We start from the raw sequence: 22,761 nt of genomic DNA on the forward strand, positions 1-22,761 counted from the left end.
GAATTGTCAGTCCTTCAAATTTTAACTATTTTGACAGACATGTAGTAATATTTCATTGTTGGTTTGAATGTGCATTTCTCTGATATCTAATAAGACTAAACACTTTTTAATGTTTGTAGACTATTTGAATATTTTCTTTTTTGCTTTTAATAATCTCTACCCCCAACATGGCGGCTTGAACTCATGACCCCAAGATCAAGAGTCAGATGCTCTACCAACTGAGCCAGACAGGCGCCCCTGATATTTTCGTAGGTGAAGTGCTGATTCATGTATTTTGCCAATTTTCTATCATGTGCTTTATCTTACTGTTTTGTAGTTCTTTTCATATTCTCAATATGAGTCCTATGTTGGGTATATATGTAATGCTAGTATATATATTCTCCATTCGAGCTTCTTTTTTCATTCTCTCTAAAGCACTTTTTGATAAATTTTAATGAATGGCAATTTACCAATTTTTTTCCTTTATAATTAGTGCTTTTTTGTATCCTGTTTAATACACTTGTGCTAATATTACATCATGAAGATAATCTTTTATGATATGTTCTAGAAGCTTCACTACATTAATTCTCACAGTTAGATCTAAAATCTACCTGGGATTGAATTTTGTGTATTATAGGAGGCAGCGGTCAAGATTTATTTTTTCCATATGGGTATCCAGTTGATTGAGCACTGTTTGATAAAGGGGCTATAGCTTTCCTACTCTTCAATGCCAAACTGGGTGTTTTTATGTTCAGGTTTTTTTAAAGCTATATGGTTTAAAGTAGAGCTAAGTTCATTATTTGATAGGGTTTTTCCGGGAAAAAAAAGTCATTAAAAAATCCCATTAGAATCCTTTAATATGCAGATACTTGCATGTTTTGACAAGGGGATGGTTTCATCATTATCCAAAAGGTACTGCATTTTCTGGGAGTTTAAAACTCTCCTTTCTTGGGGGAATTTAAAAGATAAACAATTTGCTTGAAGTGAAGCAGATTATATAGGCTTAGAGATGATCCTTGTGACACTTCAAAATCAATTAATCAACCTCAAAGCCAGTATTAATCTGCCTTGTGACTGATCTGATCCAAACCTGAGAAGATGTTACCATCAAGCTAGGGAAACATGAACACATTTAACAGTTAGAAAACAAATCTGATAATATGAAATCAAGTGTTTCCTCTTTTACCTCTTCATAGTAGGCTTGGTAAAAGATAACAATAACAATAGCAACAACCGTGAATCCTCCCCAGAAATTTAAAAAATAAGATTTGTAATTTAAAAAATAAGATTTGTAATTTAAAAAATCTGATTGTGTGGTTTCAAACAAATGGTGTTGGATTCTAAAATTATTTCTGTTAATTTATAACTTTTATATTTGAATGTAAATTAAGTTGTTCACTGCTTCTTGAAGTTTATGATTATATATTTTCACATATGGCTTTATCTGGCTGTCTTTCTGTCTAAGCCTTACCAAATGATCTATTGTGCTTAAATGCATTAAAATGTGTTGTTTGATTAATTATATTGTATACTTGCAGGTATAATTCTTTAGGAAAACAACAAATAGAAAAAGATAAAATGTTTAGATTACAAGTTTGGGAGTCATAACTGAGTTCAGTTTATCCCTACTTCAAAAAAATCACCATTAAGCTTGCTTCCTTTTTTGTGGATTATTATCTCTTTAATAAGATAAGCACTTAACTCATCTCTACTGGTCTTTTGCCAGGAAAGTGGCAGTCATGGTTGCTTTGGTTTTTCTGAATTCTTTTTATTAATTTTTAAAGAGTTTCTTTTAATTTATATTCTGAACAAGTAACTAATACCATTTTTATGTGCAATTTCTAAATAACTTTCAAGTTTAAGAGAATTTATTAATTTGAAAGAATGTACAAAAACTGTGCATTTTACAAATCTAAAATAATTAGCTGCTGACAATTCTTTTTCTACATAAAAAAGAGTACAATTAAGAAAACATTATTTTATAAATAATTTTCATTTTAAGATTTCTCTTAATTCACATTTTAATTCTAGTTTACTGGCAATCTGGAAGCAAATAAGAATGGTATATAGGCATTTGATGTAAAAGAATCTGAAAATCAATCTTAGAAATATGACTTATGTACATCTATTGTCAACTTTAAAGCTATGTAGAAAGGGAATTTTGTCTTATTATTTGAGAACCGTTGATTCTCATTTATTAAATATTAATTGTGTACCTGTTCTGTGCCAAGAATAGTCCTGAGCTCAAAGGAGACAGACAAATAAAAAGACTATTCGAATTATCTGTTTAGATGTAGGTACCAAGAACAATAGAACATACCAAGTACAATGTCAGGAGAGAAAAGAAGAGGGAAAGGAATATTCACAAAAGGCTTCTCAGACCCAGAATGTAGGGTGAGTCCTTGAGAATGTGTAAGAGTTAACCAGATGTAGAGGAACACATGCACAGAGGCATGATAGTGTACCCAAGCAGTCGTGGAACTCAGTGCAGTTGGATATGGCTAGAGCTTAGGAATAATGGCAGAGGGGTAGGAGATGAGTGGAAAGGTAGTTCAAGTCCATATTGTAAAGGTTCTTGGGTGTTGACAAAATTCACAATTCTGTACTATTTCTTTTCGTTAAAAATGTCAATTTAAGGATTTTAAGAAGACCACCTGGATCCTTTTAACCAACAAAATATTTAGCATTATCAAGGAAAATTTTGAATAACCCTCTTTCAAAGAATAAGTGAAATGGCCATAAAGACCTCAGAAATTACCCAATTTGGAGGCTCAAGATCTCCAAGAAGCCCCAGGACTGCTATCACCAGACACTATTTTCTACAATATGGGTTCATAACAATGGCTAGAGTTGTTTTTGTGAATGAAATCAAATGCATTGCCTAAATTGTGGTACAGCCACGTAATTTGTGGTATTCCTTTCCTCTGAACACAATAGACCAGAAATAGAACACTAAAAAAGAGAAATAAAACTTTCCCCCTCAGATTATATATTTGCCTATAAAAAAATTCTTTGCTGCCAATTTTGCTGAAATGGTGGAGAAGAGATACTGTTTCTTCAGGTTGGCTTCAGGAGAATGACTCAATGCTCTAGCACACTCAGCTGGGGACAGTGATTGAATCCCGAAGAATTGTAGTCAGTCTGTGAACACGGAATGACATTTGCTGGGTAGTGGGTAGGATGAGATAAATTGTGAATAGGTGGGGCTGTCTCCTTGAACCAGGCTAGGCAAATTCCTATGATGCCAGAACACTAGGAAGAATTTCCAGGAGTGGCAGGTCCTTGCTACTCTTGGCCTCCCCCATTAGAAGTGCAAAAAAGGCAGGTTACTTAATAGAGGTGTAAGCAACTGCTCAATTACTCCATTTCGTACTCTAGGGGCCAGAAACATTAATTAGGAATCCATTTTCCTGAGCCTTCAACTTAAACGTTGAGCGGTTTCCTGCCTCCCCACCCCTGAGTGTGGCCTGGTTGGACTCACTCCCCATCAGATTCTAAACAGAATCTCTCCAGTGTAGCTTGAAGTGAGTCATTCATTTTCTCAGTCTTTCCTGGGAGATACAAAGGATGGTATTGATGTGAGTGTGGAGTGTGTGTGTTTGTGTTTATAGTTTTTTTGGCAAATGCTCTGGAACAGTATGTGTGTGAGTTAGATGAATAATCAAAATACATTGTGGAGTTTAAAAATAGCAAACACAACTACATACAAACAAATATCATGGCCCAACCACTGGAAATGAAGAAATTCTGACTTAATAGGCCTAGAGTGAGGCCTAGGCACTGTTGTTATTTTTTAATTCTAAACTCTTTTTAAATAGGTACAACACGGGCAATGTAATGAAATTAAAATAAAATAATGTAATAAAAATTATTTCCAAATAAAATTGGAAATGGTGCAAAAGAGTGGTAATGAAAAGTGAGGTTTCTCACTCCAGTCTACTATTTCCCCCTTCCAGAGGTAACCCCTACTTCCAGTTTCTTGTTTGTCCTTTCAGAGGTATCCTGTGCATATAAACTCAGAGTAAAAACTTCCTCTATTAAACAAAAAGTGATAGCATCTTCTACCCACTGTTCTGAACCTTCTCAGGCACAACTTTTCAAAACTCTATAAGAAGCAAATTCTTCATTAAGAGCCACAGATACAAGCTGTTCTCAGAAAATATTGCAGACATATCTATCAAAAATCTTTTACAGCCAATTTCAGGTGTTCATCAACTCCCTCAAACCCATGACTGAAATTCATGGTTAAGAATTCCTTACCTAAGGTGTTTAATCTAAGATTATCCTGAACACTTAGCTAGATAAAATACAGGATGTTCAGGTAAACTCAAATTTCAAATTTCAGATAGACAACAAATAATATTTTAGTTTAAGTATGTCCCATTTAATATTGGCAATATCAGAAATTCAAATTTAACTGGGACTCCTATATTTTTGTATGCTAAATCTGGCAACCCTACAGAAAAAAATTTTCTGTAAATGTTTGTTTATTTTGAGAGAGACAGAGAAAGTATGAGCTGGGAAGGGGCAGAAGGAGAGAGAGAAACCCAAGCACTGTGGGGCCCAATGAGGGGCTCCATCTGAAAAATGGTGAGGTCATGACCTGAGCTGAAATCAAGAGTCAGATACTTAACCAACTGAGCCACCCAGGTGGTCCCAGAAATTTTTGATTTATTGGAAGCTATTCCAACTAATTCTCTCTAGAATGCCCTGTATTAGAGACGGTCTAGATTATAACTATAAGACCAGGCTCTGTAGGATAAAGTCAGATTTTAATAGTTTAACCAGAAAGTGTTTATCTGCTGGCTTATTTCAAAATAAGTGGCTTTAACTTGCTCTTTTATTTAAAGGATAAAACTGTATTGTTACAATGCAATGGTGGTTAAAAGTAAAAATACATTGAGTTTACATATAGATTATCTTATTTTCAAAGAAATTAAAATATCTAAAATCTAGGCTGTTTTGGTCCATAAAACGAACACTAAAATTTTAGCTAACTGGATTTGGACAAGGATGACGAGAATCAGCCTTTAAATCATCTTTATTATCAACAAAAATGATATTAAGCATTGACTCATAGGTAGCATAAAATCCTGACATGGAGGATGCAAAATTGTTATTTATGACTTTTTAAGTAAATCAATAACATGTTATACTAAATATCAAATGACAAAGACTTACGAACATTAGAATCCTAATAGGAAGAAAGTAAAAACAAGGATTACCATAATAGGTATGATTCTGTTACACAGGAAATGAAACAAAAATGGTAATGTTAGATCCTGAGTATCCCAAATATATTTGAATGGAGTCAATGAAATTAAATTTTATCATTCCATTTCAGAATTGTTCTCACCTAATAGCTAAAGGTAAATTTTCATTTCCTTTAATGTTAATCTGTATAGGATTTCAACAATGGTGCGCTGATGTTTAAGGATTAGTTTTTCAAATGAAAAGACAGCCTTGATTTGTAGCATTTGCCGATTCCATGGTGTAAATAGTTTCACTATGACTGGTACCAAGCTAATGTTTTTAACAGTCTGTTTGCAAAAGTCCTGAAAACGTAACAATCAGTTTTTGTGAGCTTGTAAAAGCTGGTTTTACTTCTATAAGTGCATAGGATGCAAGGATTGGATTTCATAAAAAGAAAATAGAGAACTAGGTGTTCTTTTTGTTAATTGATGTGTGTATTTTTTTTTTTTAATGTTTATTTACTTTTGAGAAGAGAGAGACAGTGTGTGAGTGGGCAAGGGGCAGAGAGGGGGAAACACAGAATCTGAAGCAGGCTGCAGGATCCCAGCTGTCAGCACAGAGCCTGATGCGGGGCTTGAACTCATGAACCACAAGATCATGACCTGAGCAGAAGTTGGACACTTAACTGACTGAGCCACTCAGATGCCCTATCGGTGTGTATATTTTTAAATTTGTCAACACAGGCAAAACCCCACACAAAAACAAAAACAAATGAATGCTTTAAGAGTTAAATTAATGGAAGTTTTGAATGGGTATGGGAAAGTGTAATAATCACCTGAAGAAATTTCTAACTTTTGTTATACTAGGTCTCCTGACTCTAAAGAGAATTTAAATAAATACCTAATTGCTTTTACATCCACCCAGTTCTATAATAACCCGTGGGAAAGCACCAATCATCATAGAGAAGTGGAAATGAGTTACCTCTTTCAATTAATCTATTCCATTTGATTTACACAAAATTTTATTTATTTTTTTACTTTTTTTCTTTTTGCCAAATTTCATTGGAGCAATTACATGAAATGCTTTAACTAGATTCAGTACTGGAGAGCAGAATCCCCAAAGACAAAATAGTAGGTGGTTTTTTCTTTTTCTTCAGTGAGCCACTTTAAACTATCCTCTTCAAGTTTTGAAATTCTTCCAACTCTTGGTTAGGAAAACTGGCAGTTCAGAAAGCAGCGATGACTATTTACTAGTCAGCGCCATTCTTCATTCGGCTGGCATATCTGTATTCTGGTATGATCCGGTTTCTGGTGTGGTCTCCATTTGAAGCATTAAAACGGAGGTGCCAAGTACATTGTCTTGATATTCTAACTAAAATAGTTTCAGTTTGATTGTTCTGGTCTATCTATGTAGATAATGATTCTATTTGTGGACACCGTCGCTATAGTTTTAAGACAGAAACCTTAAGTTATTTAAATAACAAGAAAGGAGTTGCTATTGTTCATGCTAGAGATTTCCTTTCAATAGTGGAAATTCTATATGATTGGTAACCATTTTATAGATGGGACATTGGTACATATATGCTAAGAAAAGCTTTCCGTGTTATAAGTGTTGATACAAAGTTTTATTTTTTTCTTTGAAAACACTTTCCGATAAAGTGCTTGAGACATTACTAATTTTATACGTGGAATAAACTTTTTTAAAAATTAAATTTATTCATTTATTATTTTTGGGAGAGAGAGCGAGAGAGCAAGAGAGCAAGTGAATGAGAGAGAGAACCAGCAGGGGAGGGGCAGAGAGCGAGAAAGGGAGACCTAGAATCCCAAGAAGTCTCCAGGTTCCAAGCCGTCAGCCCAGAGCTCACGGTGGGGCTTGAGCTCACAGCCATGAGATCATGACCTGAGCCAAAGTTGGACCCTTAACTGACTGAGCCACCCAGGCACCCCTTGGAATAAACTTTTGCAAGAATTTAACTTTAAGACAAGAGATTGATGTATGGTTAGAGGTTGATGCATTTGGACTAGTAAATTACTCTATATTCCAGAATGCAGCAGTGAACAATTATCTTTCACAATCTAATTTAATAAGGGAATTCATGCAGGGAAATTTTGAAACTGGAAAGGGCATTAGCTATGTTTATAACCAAGAAACCATAAAAGGAACTTACATTTGAATTAATACAAGATAAAAATACACAAAAGAAAATGTAACATTTCAATGGTTTATCATAGAGCAGAGTTCAAACATATGCTTGAAGAGAAAATGGATTCAATAAAAATTATTTTCCATAATTAATAAAAAGATACAATGTAATAATTTTTTAAATTGCTAATGAGCCTGTGTAATTTGACCTCTTTCAAGTTTACTCAGTAGAGTGGCTGCATTGTAAAAATATGTGGAGAAAGCTAGAATATTGTTTTCTCAATTCCTTCTTATTGTTGATTACATTATACAATCTGTATTATGAAACAGAAGCTCTGTGGTAATGGGGTGCCAAGATAGGTCAAATAGCAAAAAGGTATAAAATAACTGGTTTGACAGGATTTTGTATCCCTTAATGATGCAAAATATGATTTGGGCGTAGCATCTGAAGTAAAATAATAGTAGACTACTGTTATACTAAAGAGATTTTGCTTTCAAGATGCTAAAAGTTATGTTTTACCTTTTTTAGAGATAAAAATGATGTGTTTGAACTGCTAACAAAGCACGTTGTTATGGGTCCATAAGAATAAATCTTATATATATGAATAATTAAACACCCAGTGGATTCTGATTAGGTCAAAAATCAACATTTTTATAAACTGCCATGCCAATAATATATATTTGTGTGTGTGATTATGCATGTGTGTGTAAAACACCTCTGGATGTTCGTTAGCTGAAATGTGCCTGCATTATTTTAGAGATTCATTATAAAAAGGAATACTTTGGAGGCTGATTAATCTTTATTATTTTTATAACAAAATATAACAAAACATTTATTCTTTTGTTGTGATAGTTTTCACTTTTTAATCATTTCTGCTTAAAGACTGTTGAATAGTGAATTCTGAAATCATGATAAAATTTTGTAAGTTACAGTTACTTAAAAGAGATGATCAATTTAAGTTGGTTATATGAATTATGTTTAAATTTTATAGTAAGGTAGGATAGTGGAAATTTTCCCTGAATTATTGGCCAAAAATCTAAATTTTTGAAGAGAAATGAATTGTTCTAAGTGTGGAGTTCTATTCAGAAACTTTGGGAGAAGAAAAATATTCAGGCAGGAGATAAGACTTTATGTTCATTTGGGGACTTGTGTAAACAGTATGGTTAAGGATGATCTTCAATGTTATTGGTAGATTATTTTACTTTTTAAAGGAAAAACATGCAATTTTGGCTTAAATTATGCTCCATATGTCTTAACTTTCATGAGAATACCTAGATACAGTAAACCTTAGTATTGGAATGGTTCTGAATAATGAGACAACCATTTAATATATTTTCTACTACTAATAAATCTTACTTGTAATTGCTAAATGCATTCATGATGTCTAGGGAGTTAGAGGGAGAGGGGAAATGGATAGCAGCATTAGGTGAGACAAGTAACAATGAAGGAATTCTATTTTAAATACAGGCAGTATAGACAAATATTGGAAAGAGAAAGTGTTCAATCAGTGCTTCACAGACTTTTCACTGCATGGCATACTTAAAATTGGCCATTGCAAGAGAGTATTTGTACGCTTAAAGCTGGATTCAGAGAAGGGAGGTAAGGATTCAGCAAGAATGGTGGCCTGTCAGGGAAGCACAGGTTATTTGCCTTTAAGTCCACGAGGCTTCACAGCTAGGCAGAGACAAGGATTGAAGCGGAAGAGACTGGGCCACCTGAGCAGGCAGTTCAAGGGGAGGAGTTTCAAATGTTGACACTCCGGTTGGGATAACTTAAGACACTCATCTGTCATATGACACTGAGGAGCACTGTACTAGTGACTGGATTGAAGTGTGTGTGTGTGTGTGTTTAGGAGACAAGCAATTAATACTAAAGCATATGTTAGCAGTTGCTAAGTGAATTTGATACCTAATGGTACCCACCAATCTGGATGACTGCAGTTAATGATTGTTCACAAAGGCCGGGAAGTAATCCCCAGAGGAAAGAGGAAATGGTGGACCTGCCTCTAAGATTCCCATATTCTGAGTGAGAGGTACCTGAAGTTCCAATAGGCTCTTTGCACTACCAAGGAGGAGCCTGGTTCCCGTCCAACCCCCACGGACAAGGCGCCCATTCCTCAGCTGGGTCTAGCTCGGTTCTCATTTCCTGCAGGTGATAACTCGGCTCATATTGGTCCATGTCGTTATCTCTTGTTATGGCAAGACATGAAAATGTATGCTGAAAGATCTGCCTCTTCTTATGATTTCCTGGCAGAAGTTATAAAATTAAAATGTTTTATTAAAAACAGAATCGGGGCACGTTGCATTCACATTTGACGTTCAACCTCTACACATTTCGATGATTCTCAAGATCACCTTTACCAATCAAGACTTAAAAAAAAATAAGTAAAATACAAATCTCCGACTATGTAAACCCAAGGATTTTTAAAAGGTTTCTATGTTAGGATTTCTCCCAGGTGGAGGAACGACAAGCAGGAAGGGAGGGCGACTGGAGTTGCCTCATCTAAGGGGTCTCAGGGGAGAGAAGGGAGGTGGGAGTGTTTCCCTTCTCTCCCTTTCCATCTTGGAGGCAGAGATGAGAGTGGCGGCGGGGGTGGTACTGTCCAAGCCCCAGGCGGCAGGTAGGAAGAAACCCATCGAGTGAGCCAGGCAGGTTGGAGACCCTTCTGCTAGGGTACTCTACCGGCAAAGGCCAGGCGAGCGCGGGTCCGCCGCGATCCCAGGGTGCATCGCGCCCCGCCCCCTCCCCTTTCCGCGTCCCGCCTCCCCTCGGCCCGGGCCCCCTCCCTGCCGGCTCCGGGAGGCGGGGACGCGGCGTTGGCGGCGGCGGCTTCTCCTGTCTAGTCTTTCTCACTCACTGGGGAGCCCGGCAGTCGCGGCACCTTCCGAGGCAGAGCCGTGGAGCCGCAAGCCCGTTGGGCAGCTAGTGGGAAGTCGGACAGACTAAGGGCAGAGCCGACAGACGGACGGAGAGCAGAGCAGCCAGACGGCTGGAGTCGCCTCAAGTTCCGCCATGAGCTGGGGCACGGAGCTGTGGGTGAGTCCGATAGAGGGGCTCCCCGCGCGGACGCCACAGCGCGCGAGGGGCGCGGGCTGGTCAGGCGCAGCTGACCGTCGGCGGCCAGAGCTCTTCGGGCTTTCCTGCCCCAGGCGCTAGCGGATGGCGGGGGTCCCTCTCCTTTGTGTGCAGATCCCTGTTCCTCTCCGCCAGGGTTGAGGGGCTGCTGGTCTGCGCTCCCGCTTCTGCCGCCGCGGCGGAGCTGAAGGCAGCGCCTTGGACGGCTGAGGGAGCGGCCCGCGGACTCCCGCGTCCGCCGCCATCCTCACCCTTTCCCTGTCTCTCCTCCGCCTTCACTTTCCGACGCCTGGCTCTTTGCCGGGCTGCGCTCTTCTCTCTTTGTATCTCCTCGCCCGGAGGCGGGGGAGGGGGCCCATTGTCCCAAAGGGGCGCTGTTCTCTGACGGGGAGGGGGCCCGCTGCGGCCCCCAGCCAGGGCAGGGGTCCCCGGGGCGAGGGCGTCGCCGGGCCGGGACTGTGCGGGGAGCCTCGAGGCGCCGCCCACCGCCCTCGCCCCAGGTAGGGGGAGCCTGGCGGCTTTGTTCCGAGCCCGGCCTCCGGCCAGCCAGGCCCAGCCCACACGCCCATTTCCCTCTCCCAGTCTGTGTGCCCCGGACCCGCGCGTAGCTTCGGGGACTTCGGGGACTTGGGCTGGGCCATCCCCAGCTGCTACCTTGGGTTGGGAGGGTGGCTTTTGGATCTGAATTAAATTGATGGGTCGATGGGGAAGCCAATTTTGCCTGAAGGAGCGTAGGGCTTCCCGATTGCTTTACTTCCCTTTCCGCTGTTCTTTATTCTCACTCGTTCTCCCCCTTTTCTTTCTTTCCTCGTCTTTCTTGGGCGCTAAAGGCTGCAGACAATGCCCAATGACTGACCAAGGTGCGGGTGGGCTGTAATCGGAGAATTCGCTCGCGACGTAGCTTCGGAAGGGTGGAGGTGTGGAGGGCAGTGATTTCTCAGGTGCAGCCGAGGGACCTGGGGCGTGGGGGCGCTGTCCTGAGAGCTGCCTGGCTTCAAGCCACTCCCCCTTTTTATCCCACCTGTGCACATTTTTCGTGCCTTTTGTTAACGAGGATCTCGTGAAACCACTGCAGAGGGGCGGGAAGAACTTTTTTGTCTTTAAAGGAGCAGTTTGGCTGGGAATGAAGGTAGATCGGTTAATTGAAAGGCAAAATGCTTTCTTAGGTTATTTTTCACAGACTGGGAATCTTAGAACTGAAAGAGACTTTAGAGTTCATCTAGTTGGAACACTTAGCCAGCCCAGGAATCTCCTGCTACATTCAGGACAAGTGTTTGCCCAAATCTGTAAACACACCACCCAAAAGAAAATATCTCAGACGTTCATTTCTTAGATAGCATTGACTGTTCTAGCATTAGGAAGGATTATGTAGTAAATGAATTATGTAAAATTTAACCTTTCACGTTAGTTAGATTCTCAGGCGTTATTGGCCTTTTCCCTTTGATTTTGTACATTTTATAATTGACTGTAGTGCATTATCAATTAAAGTAGTTGGGTATAGTTTTATTTATAATTAGAAAATATTTTTATTTTTACGTAAATAATCCACGTTTCAGAGGAAACCAAAATGTACACAGACTTTTTTTAAAGTATACACTGGAAGAGTAGAGTAATAGTATTTAGATTTAACTCTTAGATTTAAAAAAGCACTTTATCATACTGTAGAAAAAGTTTTAAGGAGAAACCAAATATTTTAGTCAAGATTAAAATGTGATTAAAATTTTTATATGTAATTTAAGAATATAATGCATTCAAAAGTGATTAGCAATCTCCCACTATCTCCTGTATTTTGATTATTTATTTTCAGCTTTTGAATAGTTTCTCAGTTTGGAAAGGTTAACTGTAGAAGAGATGGGAATTTCTGTTCTAACTGTAAAAATTATTTTGTATCCTTTTGGAAATTATGAAAAAAAATTAAGTTTTCTCTTAAAATTTAATGCACTGTGTTTTAAACTTTTTAGTGGTTTTAGGATTTGAGGGAAACCTTTATAAGAAACCAAATGATATAGAATGAACTAGTATCATCTGGATGCTTAAACTCTAGATAAAGTAGAAGTTGGTGTAGAGGTCTATTGTTAGCACCCAGAAGAGACCTTAGAAAAATTTGACTGGACTTCCTGTTTTTACTGTTCTGTTTTGAATAAGGATATTGTGCTTCCAGTGGACTGTAACAAACACCTATACTGTGCTCTTGTCATTGAGGAATTTGAGGTTGGGGAAATTCTCTTGAAATTCTGAATTTAGAAACCAGTTCTATTATTTCATGTTTAAGATTACATTACTATCCCAAAGGTTTAATTATTGGGAGCATGTTGTTACCAAAAAAATGATGAATACAGTTATGCACTCAAACTTAAGTTTTTTTCTTCTATTCATTGGAGTTTCATTGCTATTTTAATGCTTAAGTCTTATGTTAAATTTGAGGATAAAATAATAGAGAACCATTTTAACACTGACTCTGGGGGACAACTAAAAATGATAGTCTAAGTGGGTTACGTCAGACTTTGTTGTTTGGTTGTGAGGGGATATGAATTAACTGGTAATAGATTTGAGCTGTGCTTCAAGGGATTCCACGTGTTCCAAATGAGCATTTTTTTTTTAAATTTTTTTTTCAACGTTTATTTATTTTTGGGACAGAGAGAGACAGAGCATGAACGGGGGAGGGGCAGAGAGAGAGGGAGACACAGAATCGGAAGCAGGCTCCAGGCTCTGATCCATCAGCCCAGAGCCCGACGCGGGGCTCGAACTTACGGACCGCGAGATCGTGACCTGGCTGAAGTCGGACGCTTAACCGACTGCGCCACCCAGGCGCCCCCCAAATGAGCATTTTAAGTAAGCATTGAATTTATACTAGAGACTTAGTTTTGGGTTCTCTGTTCTTGGTTATATGAAGCAAAGAGATGACAGTATCTTCATTTCTTCAGGGTGCAACATAATTATAAGACAGCATCTTTTTAAAAAATTTTTAATTTTAATGAGCTGGAGAGAGTGTGAGTGGGGGAGAAGGGCAGAGGGAGGGAGGGGAGGGGAGGAGAATGAAAGGAGAGGAGAGGAGAATGAAAGGAGAGGAGAATGAATCCCAAGTAGGCTCCATGCTCAGTGCAGAGCCAGACATGGGGCTTGATCCCACGACCCTGGGAACATGACCTGAGCTGAAATCAAGAGTCAGACACTCAACCAATTTAGCCACCCAGGTGGCCCAGTTATAAGATGGCATCTTAAGTGTTGTTTATTGTGTTGATTTTCTTATCACAGGAAGAATGGTTGGATCAAAAAGAATCCAAGTATGAATTCGTGACTTCACAAAGCACAGATTTTGTAATTATTAGCCCTTTTTAAAACTGAGAAAATTAGAGATTGGACAAGTCCTGTGTTTAGTCAGTACATTTTATTTATTAGGAGATACTCTTGTTTTTTTGAGGAGCAAATTTCAACAAAAAAATCTGTGTATGGATTGTGAGTGTGTGCCTTAGTTTCCTTGGTCTGTGTGATTTTTGGCCCTTAGCTTTAAGAGTGTATAATTAAAAAAATTTTTTTTAACGTTTATTTTTGACAGAGAGAGACAGCACATGAGTGGGGGAGAGGCAGAGAGAGAGGGGGACACAAGATCTGAAGCAGGCTTCAGGCTCTGAGCTGTCAGCACAGAGCCTGACGAGGGGATAGTACTCACCAGCTGTGAGATCATGACCTGAGCCACAGTCAGACACCCAACCAACTGAGCCACCCAGGCACCCCAAGAGTGTATAATTTAAAAACCATTGTTATTTTCATTAAATTATTAGCTAAGTGCTTTTGACAAAGCTCATGCTCCTTTTGGAAGAAATTGAAAAATTTGGGTTGGATGATAGATTCAGTGGATAACTCCCAATCTTAACCCTTAATGCTTCTTTATCTTTGTCCACATAGCATTTACATAGCATTTCTATTTTAATACCTACACTGCAAGTGTACTAGACTTTGAGTCCTGGAGTATAGAACTGGATTAATCTTTGTTTTCACTGACCGAAACAATGCCTATAGGCGATCATGCATGTTTTGCCTCATTGAATTAATAGTCTGTTATGCAGAGTATTGATTACTGATTAAAAAGTGCATCCTGGAGGAAGTCTTTATGGTTCTGAAGGCCTTGGTAGGTGATGATGGTTTAAATGGTCTAGGTAATAGTTTAAGAATGTCTAAACAAATTGAATCCAAAAGTAGGAAGTTAAGTTTTAGTGTTTGGGTAAAAAACTTTTATATTGGGGAAAAACTGACCTAAAGGTATTTCTTCTGACTTTACCTGACTCATAGGTTTGTGATGTGACTGTAAAAATAGCTGATGAAATCTTAGGCCACAGTAATGGGTTTGTCTAGGACAAAGCAGTTTGGTCCCACTGTAGTCTATAATGTTTAGAATGTATTTGTAATATTGAAGATTACTTCACATTTTTTAGAAAATCGGTGCACCTGTGTAGAGGAGATTGACAAAGAAAACAATTTATTAAAAAAAAATTTTTTTTACATTTATTTATTTATTTATTTATTTTTGAGAGACAGAGTAAGACAGAGTGTGAGTGGAGTAGGGGCAGAGAGAGAAGGAGATACAGAATTTGAAGTAGGCTCCAGGCTCTGAGTGAGCGTTCAGCACAGAGCCCGATGTGGGGCCTGTACCCATGAACTGTGAGATCATGACCTGAGCTGAAGTCAGACACTCAGCCAACTTAGCCACCCAGGTGCCCTCAAAGAAAACAATTTATTAATTAATGTGAATGGTGTTGCTTTTTTTAAAGACCATGAAATTACTGTAGGAATTTAGTTTAAAAAAAAATTATTGAGTGTCTATTATAGGGAAGCACTGTGAATGGTGAAATTTAGAAAGGTTTATAACATTGGCCCTGCTGTGAGGAAACTTAGAGCCATTTTTGAGGTGATACTCTTTCCTAACTCAAACACTCCTCTATGTTGGTATCACTGTCCAGAATGTCTTCTGTTGATCAGTTCCTCTTAAACCTCCTTTTCTCCAGAGTACACATTCTGGATAATCTCTTTCTTATGGATTACTACTTATGTTATACTTATTTCTTGTACATTCAAACCTTTGGGAAAATAGTCATGGTATAAATATTTATTTATTTTTATTTTTATTTTTTTAAAGAGAGCACGATTGAGAAACAGGCAGAGGGAGAGAGAGGAGAGAGAATCCCAAGTAGGCTCCACCCTTAGTGCAGAGTTCAGTGCAGGGCTTGATCCCATAACCCTTGGGTCATGACCTAAGCTGAAATCAAGAGGGATGCTTAACCAACTGAGCTACCCAGGCACCCATAAATATTATTACATTGTATTCCCTCTTGTTGGTAGAATTTGTTGTGTTCACCATTGTCTTACAACTGTTGTTCTTAGTTAAGGAGGCTGAAGGTCAATTAAGTCACCTATTTATGCCACCATTCTGTCCTAATAAGGTGGAAGCTGGAGAACTGCCTCTAACCAATCTCTCTCCTCTGCATTTGCTACTTAAATCACTCAGTTCCACTCCCCTTCCCTGCCTTTATTCTGGAACACTCACTCTCTTTCTCCTTCCCCCAATCTATAAATGTGGGTTTGGCTGAACCCTTAAAAACCTATTTTACCTACTTTTTCCTATGTATCGGCTCCTGTTTGCAGGCAGAAAATAGGACAAGAGAATAGTAATGAATGGTTTATAATTAGGGCACCTACAAGTGCTATTTTATTTATTAGTCTTCAGTCTTTAAACATTTTTAGCTCAATAGCAAAACAGAAAAATACTGTTTTGGGGAACATAGTCATACCTGCACTGTATTAAAAACTAGTGGGAAAAGATTATATACTAAGTTTTGTTTCATAGGAAGAAAAACTGTTCCATGTATTAGTTTAGGCTGTGTATATCAGACATACCAAAAAAGATTTGGCATGGGGTTTGGAATAAGGAAGGTTTTGCATATGGAGATTCCTGAGAAGTTCCTAGAGGGCAGAGATCATTGCCTAATCATTGTCTGATTCATTGCTCTATTCTTCCCTATCATCAGCACACTGCCTGGCATAGAGCCTGACACTACTAGGATCTTTAGTAAATGTTTGCTGGATTGACCTGAATGTAATGGTTAGGTTTGGCTTGAATTTGAATTCTAGGATGCCTGGAAGTAGTGATGCAGGGTAGATTGGGACCAGGCTGAGAGGTAGGTGTGTCTAAATGCTGGATTCAAATTCATGGAGTGAGTGAGAAAGAAGTTATTTATTAGCATTAATTAACTCAACCTTTAGACTATTTAAAAATCCACAGAAGGAAGTTTTAGTTTGTGTTAGTAGAAGGGATTATTTCTTCCTTCCGAAGCCTTTGGTGGCAGGAGGAGGAATCCCTCTGGGTTTTAGAAGATGAAAGTTTATTGATTTTATCACCTCTTCAAGAATATTTGAAGGGTGTTCTTTTAACAATGTGTTATTGGTTCTGATATCAGTTGTATTTTTAAAATATATGTTGTTTCTGTATTTTGTTTACACTGTTTTTCCATTACCCTAGATATATGAATTAATATTGTTACTTCTATATCAGTTTTGTTCCAGTGCTTTCTCTGAGGTTGAGTTTTGATCATCCTCCCAGTGTGCTTGATTTATGCACTAAGTTTCTTAAATATCAAACATATTTTAGAATATTTTGAGATACCACCTTTAATTGATGGTAAATGATGCCTTAAAATTGCAAATTGTGTTTAAAAATAATCTTTTGATACAGTTAATTCTAATATTGTCACCTGCGCTTTTCAGCATTTTCCTTTTTTCCTATATTAAGTTGTATTCTGTGATTACTTTTACAGGGTTTTCATTCACTACTTCCTTAAAACCACCTCTTTCAAAGCGTAGATAGATGCTGTAAGGTGTTGTAAGATGCTCTCTGACTGCTTTTTGTAATGTGGGATTCAGCATTTAGAATTTGTACAGAGCCCAAGAGAAACAAATTTAGAATAAGAATAAAAGTTTTTGTAAAATGTCGCTATTGAATCCAAATTATTTATTAATATTTGGGACTTAGGAACAATTTTTCCTTAAGTTCTTGATAGAGGACTAATCCTCAGACTTTCACAATACCTCATGAAATAAGTGAAATATTAGTATTATATATTTGTCATAATTAGAAGAAATATAAATGTTTAGTCAGATTTTCCAGTCATACCATTTTTTTGTTGTTTCTAGAGTGAGAGTCATCTCTTTTGTTCCTGCTGTATCCCTGCTGTATACCTATTTTGTAGAAAAAGAATAGGCATAAAATAGGCACAGAACTATTTGTTGAACAAGGAAATCAACGAATTGCTGTAATTCTGTTATCAGTTAATGTGTTGAATACTAAGGGTATTTTGGCTTTTTTCCCCAGCATGTATATTTCTTATTTAACTTTAGCGATCCTTTGTTGGTTTTTTAAGTAGGCTCCACATCGTGAGGCTTGAACTCAATGATCTTGCGTCAGTGCTGTACCAACTGAGCTATCCAGGCACCCTTTTAGGGATCCTTTTTATAATCTTGAAATATATTTAATTGTGCCTTTCATATGAAATTTTTCTCTTTTAGGCCTGGAGTTCTCATTTCCTTGATTGTTTGAGTACAGATGATTATTTTCTTATAAGTTTATTTATTTATTTTAGAGAGAGAGAGAGAGAGAGTACATGTGATTAGGAAGAGGGTTAGAGAGAGAGAATCCCAAGCTGGGGATTCTGACAGCGTAAGCCCAATGCATGGCTTGATCTTAGGAACTGTGAGATCATGATCTGAGCCAAAATCAAGGGTCGGATGCTTACCCAACCCACTGAGCCACTCAGGCACCCCCAAATGATTATTTTTGTGGTATATTTTATGATCCTTTGGATTTTAGAAATGACAACAGTAACATTCTCTTTGGTGGTCATGTAAGAATAATGTAAATGTAAATTTTCTGAAACTTAATGAATTGGGAAAGCATAAAAGATTACTTTTTAGTGAGTAAAAATGTTAAGTTGATTCTGAGAGATTTTTGACATATTAGTGGTGTTTAGTTGAGATTCTTTTTCCATCGCAAATTATAAAAATCAAAATTATTGAAATAGCTATGGTAAGTAAATAGCTTTTGAATAAACATAACTTTTTTAAAAAACTTTTTGGTTTATTTTATTTTATGTGATTTTATATTAGAGAGAGCGCGAGCAGGGGAGGCGCAGAGAGATGGAGACAGAATCTGAAGCAGGCTCCAGGCTCTGAGCTGCCAGCACAGAGCCTGACACAGGGGTTGAACTCAGAAGCAATGAGATCATGACCTAAGCCGAAGTTGGATGCTTAACCGGTTAGACTGAGCCACCCAGGTGCCCTGACACAAACTTTAACTTTTGAATCAATCTTCTAGACTTGGACCATGAACTAAATGAACATCTTTTACTGTTTGCCAAGGCAGAATATAATTAACATTTGTTAACTTTTTGAATCTGAAAATGCCCTTATTTCACCTTCATTTTTTAAAGTTTTATTAAGATATAGCATTTAGCCGTTAAAGTGTACAAATCTTATGTGTTGAACATTAAGATTAAAAGAAAAATGAACATACTCCTGTAATTCTCACTAAGATCAAGATAGAGAAGTTTCCTTCTTCTGTTCCCAGTAAATATCCACCCCAAAGTAACCACAATTCTGACTTGTATTGCCATTGATTACTTTTGTAGATTTTTTAAAACTTCACATGAATAAGATATACTCTTTTTTTGTCTGACTTCTTTCATTTAACATGTTGTATGTGAGAATCATTCTTTTATGGTTAGTTTGTGGTATTCCATGTTATGTATAGGGTTTGTATTTTCTTCTTCTATGTGCCTGGAGTCACTCCTAGTCTGAGACCACCTTAAACCAAATTCAGAGCTTGAAATTCCCTTGTGTAGGTGTCGGATTTTGATTTCTGTCCCCACATTTTGTGCTATGTTATCAAAACAAAGATCCTGATTTTTAGGATTAACAAACATCCTCAGGGTAAAAGTAGCTTATATGCTTTTATTTTTCCTTTTTGGTTTGAATTTTTCACTTGTGACTTTGTAGTTCCTTGTTATCTTGGCTTGTCTTTGATGCTTTATATTTTTGAAATATATTTTATCCATATTTTAAAGTTTTTATCCAGTGGAATAGTGAAAGTTGATCCGAAAAACCTAGCCTGCTACTACTAGAAACTGAAAGTTGTTACAGTGAGTTTTTAATTTTTAAAAGGTGTTTATGTATTTATTTTGAGAGAGAGAGAGGGAGATAGATGGGGGAGAGGGGGGACAGAGAGAGAGAGAGAGGGAGATAATCCAAAGCAGCCTCCGTGTCATCAGCACAGAACCTGATCTCATGATTGTGAGAATGACCTGACTTGAAATCAAGAGTTGGATGCTTAACTGACTGAACCACCCAGGTGCCCCAGAATTTTTAATTATTTTGCTATTGTATTTTTAATTTCCAAGAGCTGTTTTCTTCCTTCCTCCCTCCCTTCCTTCCAGCATGAGCAGGGGAGGGGCAGAGAGAGGGGGAGAGAGAGAATCCCAAGCAGGCTCACTCAGCGGAGCTTGAACTCACCAACTGTGAAATCATGACCTGAGCTGTAATCAAGAGTTGGATGCTTAACCAACTGAGCCACCCAGGCACCTTTGTTTGTTTTCTGAAAATACTTTCTTCATAGCATCCTCTACTTAGGTTTTGGATTAATATCTTCTGTTAATTCTTTTTGTATACCAAAAATAGGTTTTTTTTGTTTGTTTTATTGTGTTTAGTTTTCTTTTTTTTTAAAATTTTTTTTTCAACGTTTATTTATTTTTGGGACAGAGAGAGACAGAGCATGAACGGGGGAGGGGCAGAGAGAGAGGGAGACACAGAATCGGAAACAGGCTCCAGGTTCTGAGCCATCAGCCCAGAGCCTGACGCGGGGCTCGAACTCACGGACCGCGAGATCGTGACCTGGCTGAAGTCGGACGCTTAACCGACTGCGCCACCCAGGCGCCCCTTGTGTTTAGTTTTCTTATCTTGCATAATGTTTGTAGCCTCCAAGTTGCTTTTTTTCTCCGTTTTTGCTAGTTTTCATTCCTGTTTTTTATGTTCAAGACTTTCCTTAAATATTTTGTGATCCCAGGATCCTGGCAAGATGTCTGTCAATATTAGGGCATACTGAGCTGTGATATGCCCTACCTGTAAGGTTAGGGTTTAGGCTGTTTAAAGTTTTTGATCCCTGTAAGTGATTTTTGCTTAATAGTTCCCCCTAGGATTGTTCAGAGCTTCTGCCTCCTTTCCAATCCTATTGTGAAAGCTCAGGAGGTATACTGTAAGTCTTTCTTTTGAAGTCACAGTTATCATTGTTGCTTATGGTGCTGGGTGCTGCAACTTGATTTTTTTTTTGTTTTTTAAACAAGTGCTGAAATAAATATTTGTCTTGTGTAAGAAGATATTTGGAGATAGGCAATCACTGGCATGGGTTCATGAACTCAGCACTTTCAGGATCAGCATTTGTGGAAATGCTTTGGACTTTCAGAGTTGCACGTAGTACCCCCAGCTATCAGACCTGTATGTAAGTCCAAAAAAAGGAAAGTAAGAGAAAGAGGAACAACATCAGATAAATCTGCCTCTTTTTCAGGAAGGCAAAAGCTTTCCCAGAGTTTCTACAACAAACTTCCCCTTAGGTTTCACTGTTCAAAGCTGGACAAATTGCCACCTGAACAAAATTAGGGTTCTATTAGAAAGGAAGAAGGGGAGTAGTTTTAAGGTACCCCAAAATACAGAATTTATGGTGTCTGTCTCGAAGGAACTAATGATCACTTTGTAGAAGCAAAACACATGTGTGTACAAATATGTATTTATGGATATTTGAATAATAGCAAAGGGGCTAAGAAAAGGTAGTGATATTAGTGATGAAGCAGATACATATTTTTTAAAGTTTATTTGTTTTGAAAGAGAGTGTGTGAGCAAGGGAAGGGCAGAGAGAGAGAACCCCAAGCAGCAGAGCCCAACATGGGGCTTGATCTCATGAACTATGAGATCATGACCTGAGCCGAAATCAAGAGTGGGATGCTTAACCAACTGAGCCACCCAGGCGCCCCAAAGCAGATATTTTAGAGTTAAGGTCTTTAGGAGTCCAGCATGGCCCACCATAATTTTAAGAGGCTTGGTGATGAGGGGCTTATGTGTCTTACCTGGGGTTCGTGGGCTGCCTTTTGCTTGCTATACTATGCCGTGGTGACATCACCTGCCAGAATAGATGGGTGTTTTGCATAAATGGTTAGAATTGGTGGTGAGGGCTTGTTGAAGTTGACCTAACCTCAGACTGAGTGAAGGCACTGCAGGGACTGGAGAAAGGGTACTGAAATAGAAGTCCAGAAGTTTTTTTTGTGAGGAGAAAGTTTTCGTGGATGTTGGAAACAATAAAAATCTCCTTCAATGGCGCAGGTCTCTTAGTCACCTAGATATACTACCAGGCTATAAAATCGACTCCAGGAAGTAAGAGGCCATCAGCCTAGAGTTACTGGCAGTTTTTTTTTTCTTTCTTTAAATTGATACATTAGTATGGTACATTTGTTAAAATTAACCAGAATTGATACATTATTGTTAACTAAAATCCATAGTTGATTCAGATTTCCTTAGTTTTTACCTAATGTCTTCTGTCCACATTACATTTAGTTGTCATGTCTCTTTAGGCACTTTTTTTTTTTTTTTTTTTTTTGGTAAGTGCTTATTTTAGAGTGGGGGGCAGGGGCAGAGAGAAAGGGGGGACGGAGGATCCAAAGTAGACTCTGCACTGACAGCAGCGTGCTTGATGCAGGGCTCGAAATCACGAACTGTGAGATCATGAACTGAGCCAAAGTGAGATGCTCAACCGACTGAACTACCCGGGCGCCCCTCTCTTTACACACTTCTTATCTGCCATTTTTTCAGACTTTCCTTGTTTTTGATAATCTTGTGAATTTAGAGGAGTATTAGGTATATTGTAGGATGCCCCTCTATTGGAATTTGTTTGATTAAAAAAAAAATTTTTTTTAATGTTTTATTTATTTTTGAGAGAGAGAGAGAAACAGTGCGTGCGAGTGGGGGAGGGGCAGGGAGAGAGGGAGACAAAGAATCCAAAGCAGGCTCCAGGCTCTGAGCTGTCAGCACAGAGCCCGACGCTGGGCTGGAACTCATGAACCGTGAGATCATGACCTGAGTCAAAGTTGGATGCTTGACTGACTGAGCTCCTAAGACCTCCCTGATGTTTTTATTGTGATCAGACTGAGGTTGTGGGTTTTGGGAAGGATGAGCATGTGCCATTTTCATCACATCATTTCAAAGGTACAGATTATCAGGATTTATTGTTGGTACTCATTTTGGTCACTTGGCTGAAGTAGTGTTTATCGGATTTCTCCACTGTA

At 38.3% G+C, this 22,761-nt stretch overlaps 2 protein-coding genes across 7 annotated transcripts in view; one reads left to right on the forward strand and one right to left on the reverse strand.

Annotated features, from left to right (window-relative positions):
- Window positions 1–9,579: 9,579 nt before the first annotated feature.
- Window positions 9,580–21,599, reverse strand: LOC147578174 (uncharacterized). Its single transcript, XM_086719177.1, has 3 exons — window positions 21,550–21,599; window positions 11,247–11,411; window positions 9,580–11,111 (listed from the first exon to the last, which is right to left on the reverse strand). The coding sequence occupies exons 1-3, from the start codon at window positions 21,597–21,599 to the stop codon at window positions 10,412–10,414; spliced, it is 915 nt and encodes a 304-aa protein (XP_086575303.1). The 3' UTR covers window positions 9,580–10,411.
- FNBP1L (formin binding protein 1 like) overlaps window positions 10,096–22,761 on the forward strand; it is a 124,586-nt gene continuing 111,920 nt past the window's right edge. For 2 of the 6 annotated variants that reach the window (XM_086717587.1, XM_086717588.1), the window contains exon 1: window positions 10,097–10,351. In XM_086717587.1, coding sequence (XP_086573713.1) covers window positions 10,328–10,351 — 24 coding nt within the window. In that variant the 5' untranslated portion in view covers window positions 10,097–10,327. Of the gene's footprint in view, window positions 10,352–22,761 lie in introns of all 6 variants that reach the window. The other 4 variants (XM_086717594.1, XM_086717589.1, XM_086717590.1 and 1 more) reach the window with 4 other exon arrangements.

Source organism: Puma concolor, chromosome C1 (assembly GCF_028749965.1).
Source record: "Puma concolor isolate L17-30 chromosome C1, mPumCon1.1.hap2, whole genome shotgun sequence".
Taxonomy (NCBI): Eukaryota; Metazoa; Chordata; class Mammalia; order Carnivora; family Felidae; genus Puma; species Puma concolor.

What these genes read in the sequence shown, in the direction of transcription:
- LOC147578174 (XM_086719177.1), bottom strand. Translation starts at nt 21,599, where the DNA reads ATGTCACCACGGCATAGTATAGCAAGCAAAAGGCAGCCCACGAACCCC. An exon ending in AGGCAGCCCACGAACCCCAG is followed by an intron (nt 11,412 to 21,549) that starts GTAAGACACATA and finishes AAATGTGCACAG; the next exon opens with GTGGGATAAAAAGGGGGAGT. An exon ending in TACAGCCCACCCGCACCTTG is followed by an intron (nt 11,112 to 11,246) that starts GTCAGTCATTGG and finishes ACGCTCCTTCAG; the next exon opens with GCAAAATTGGCTTCCCCATC.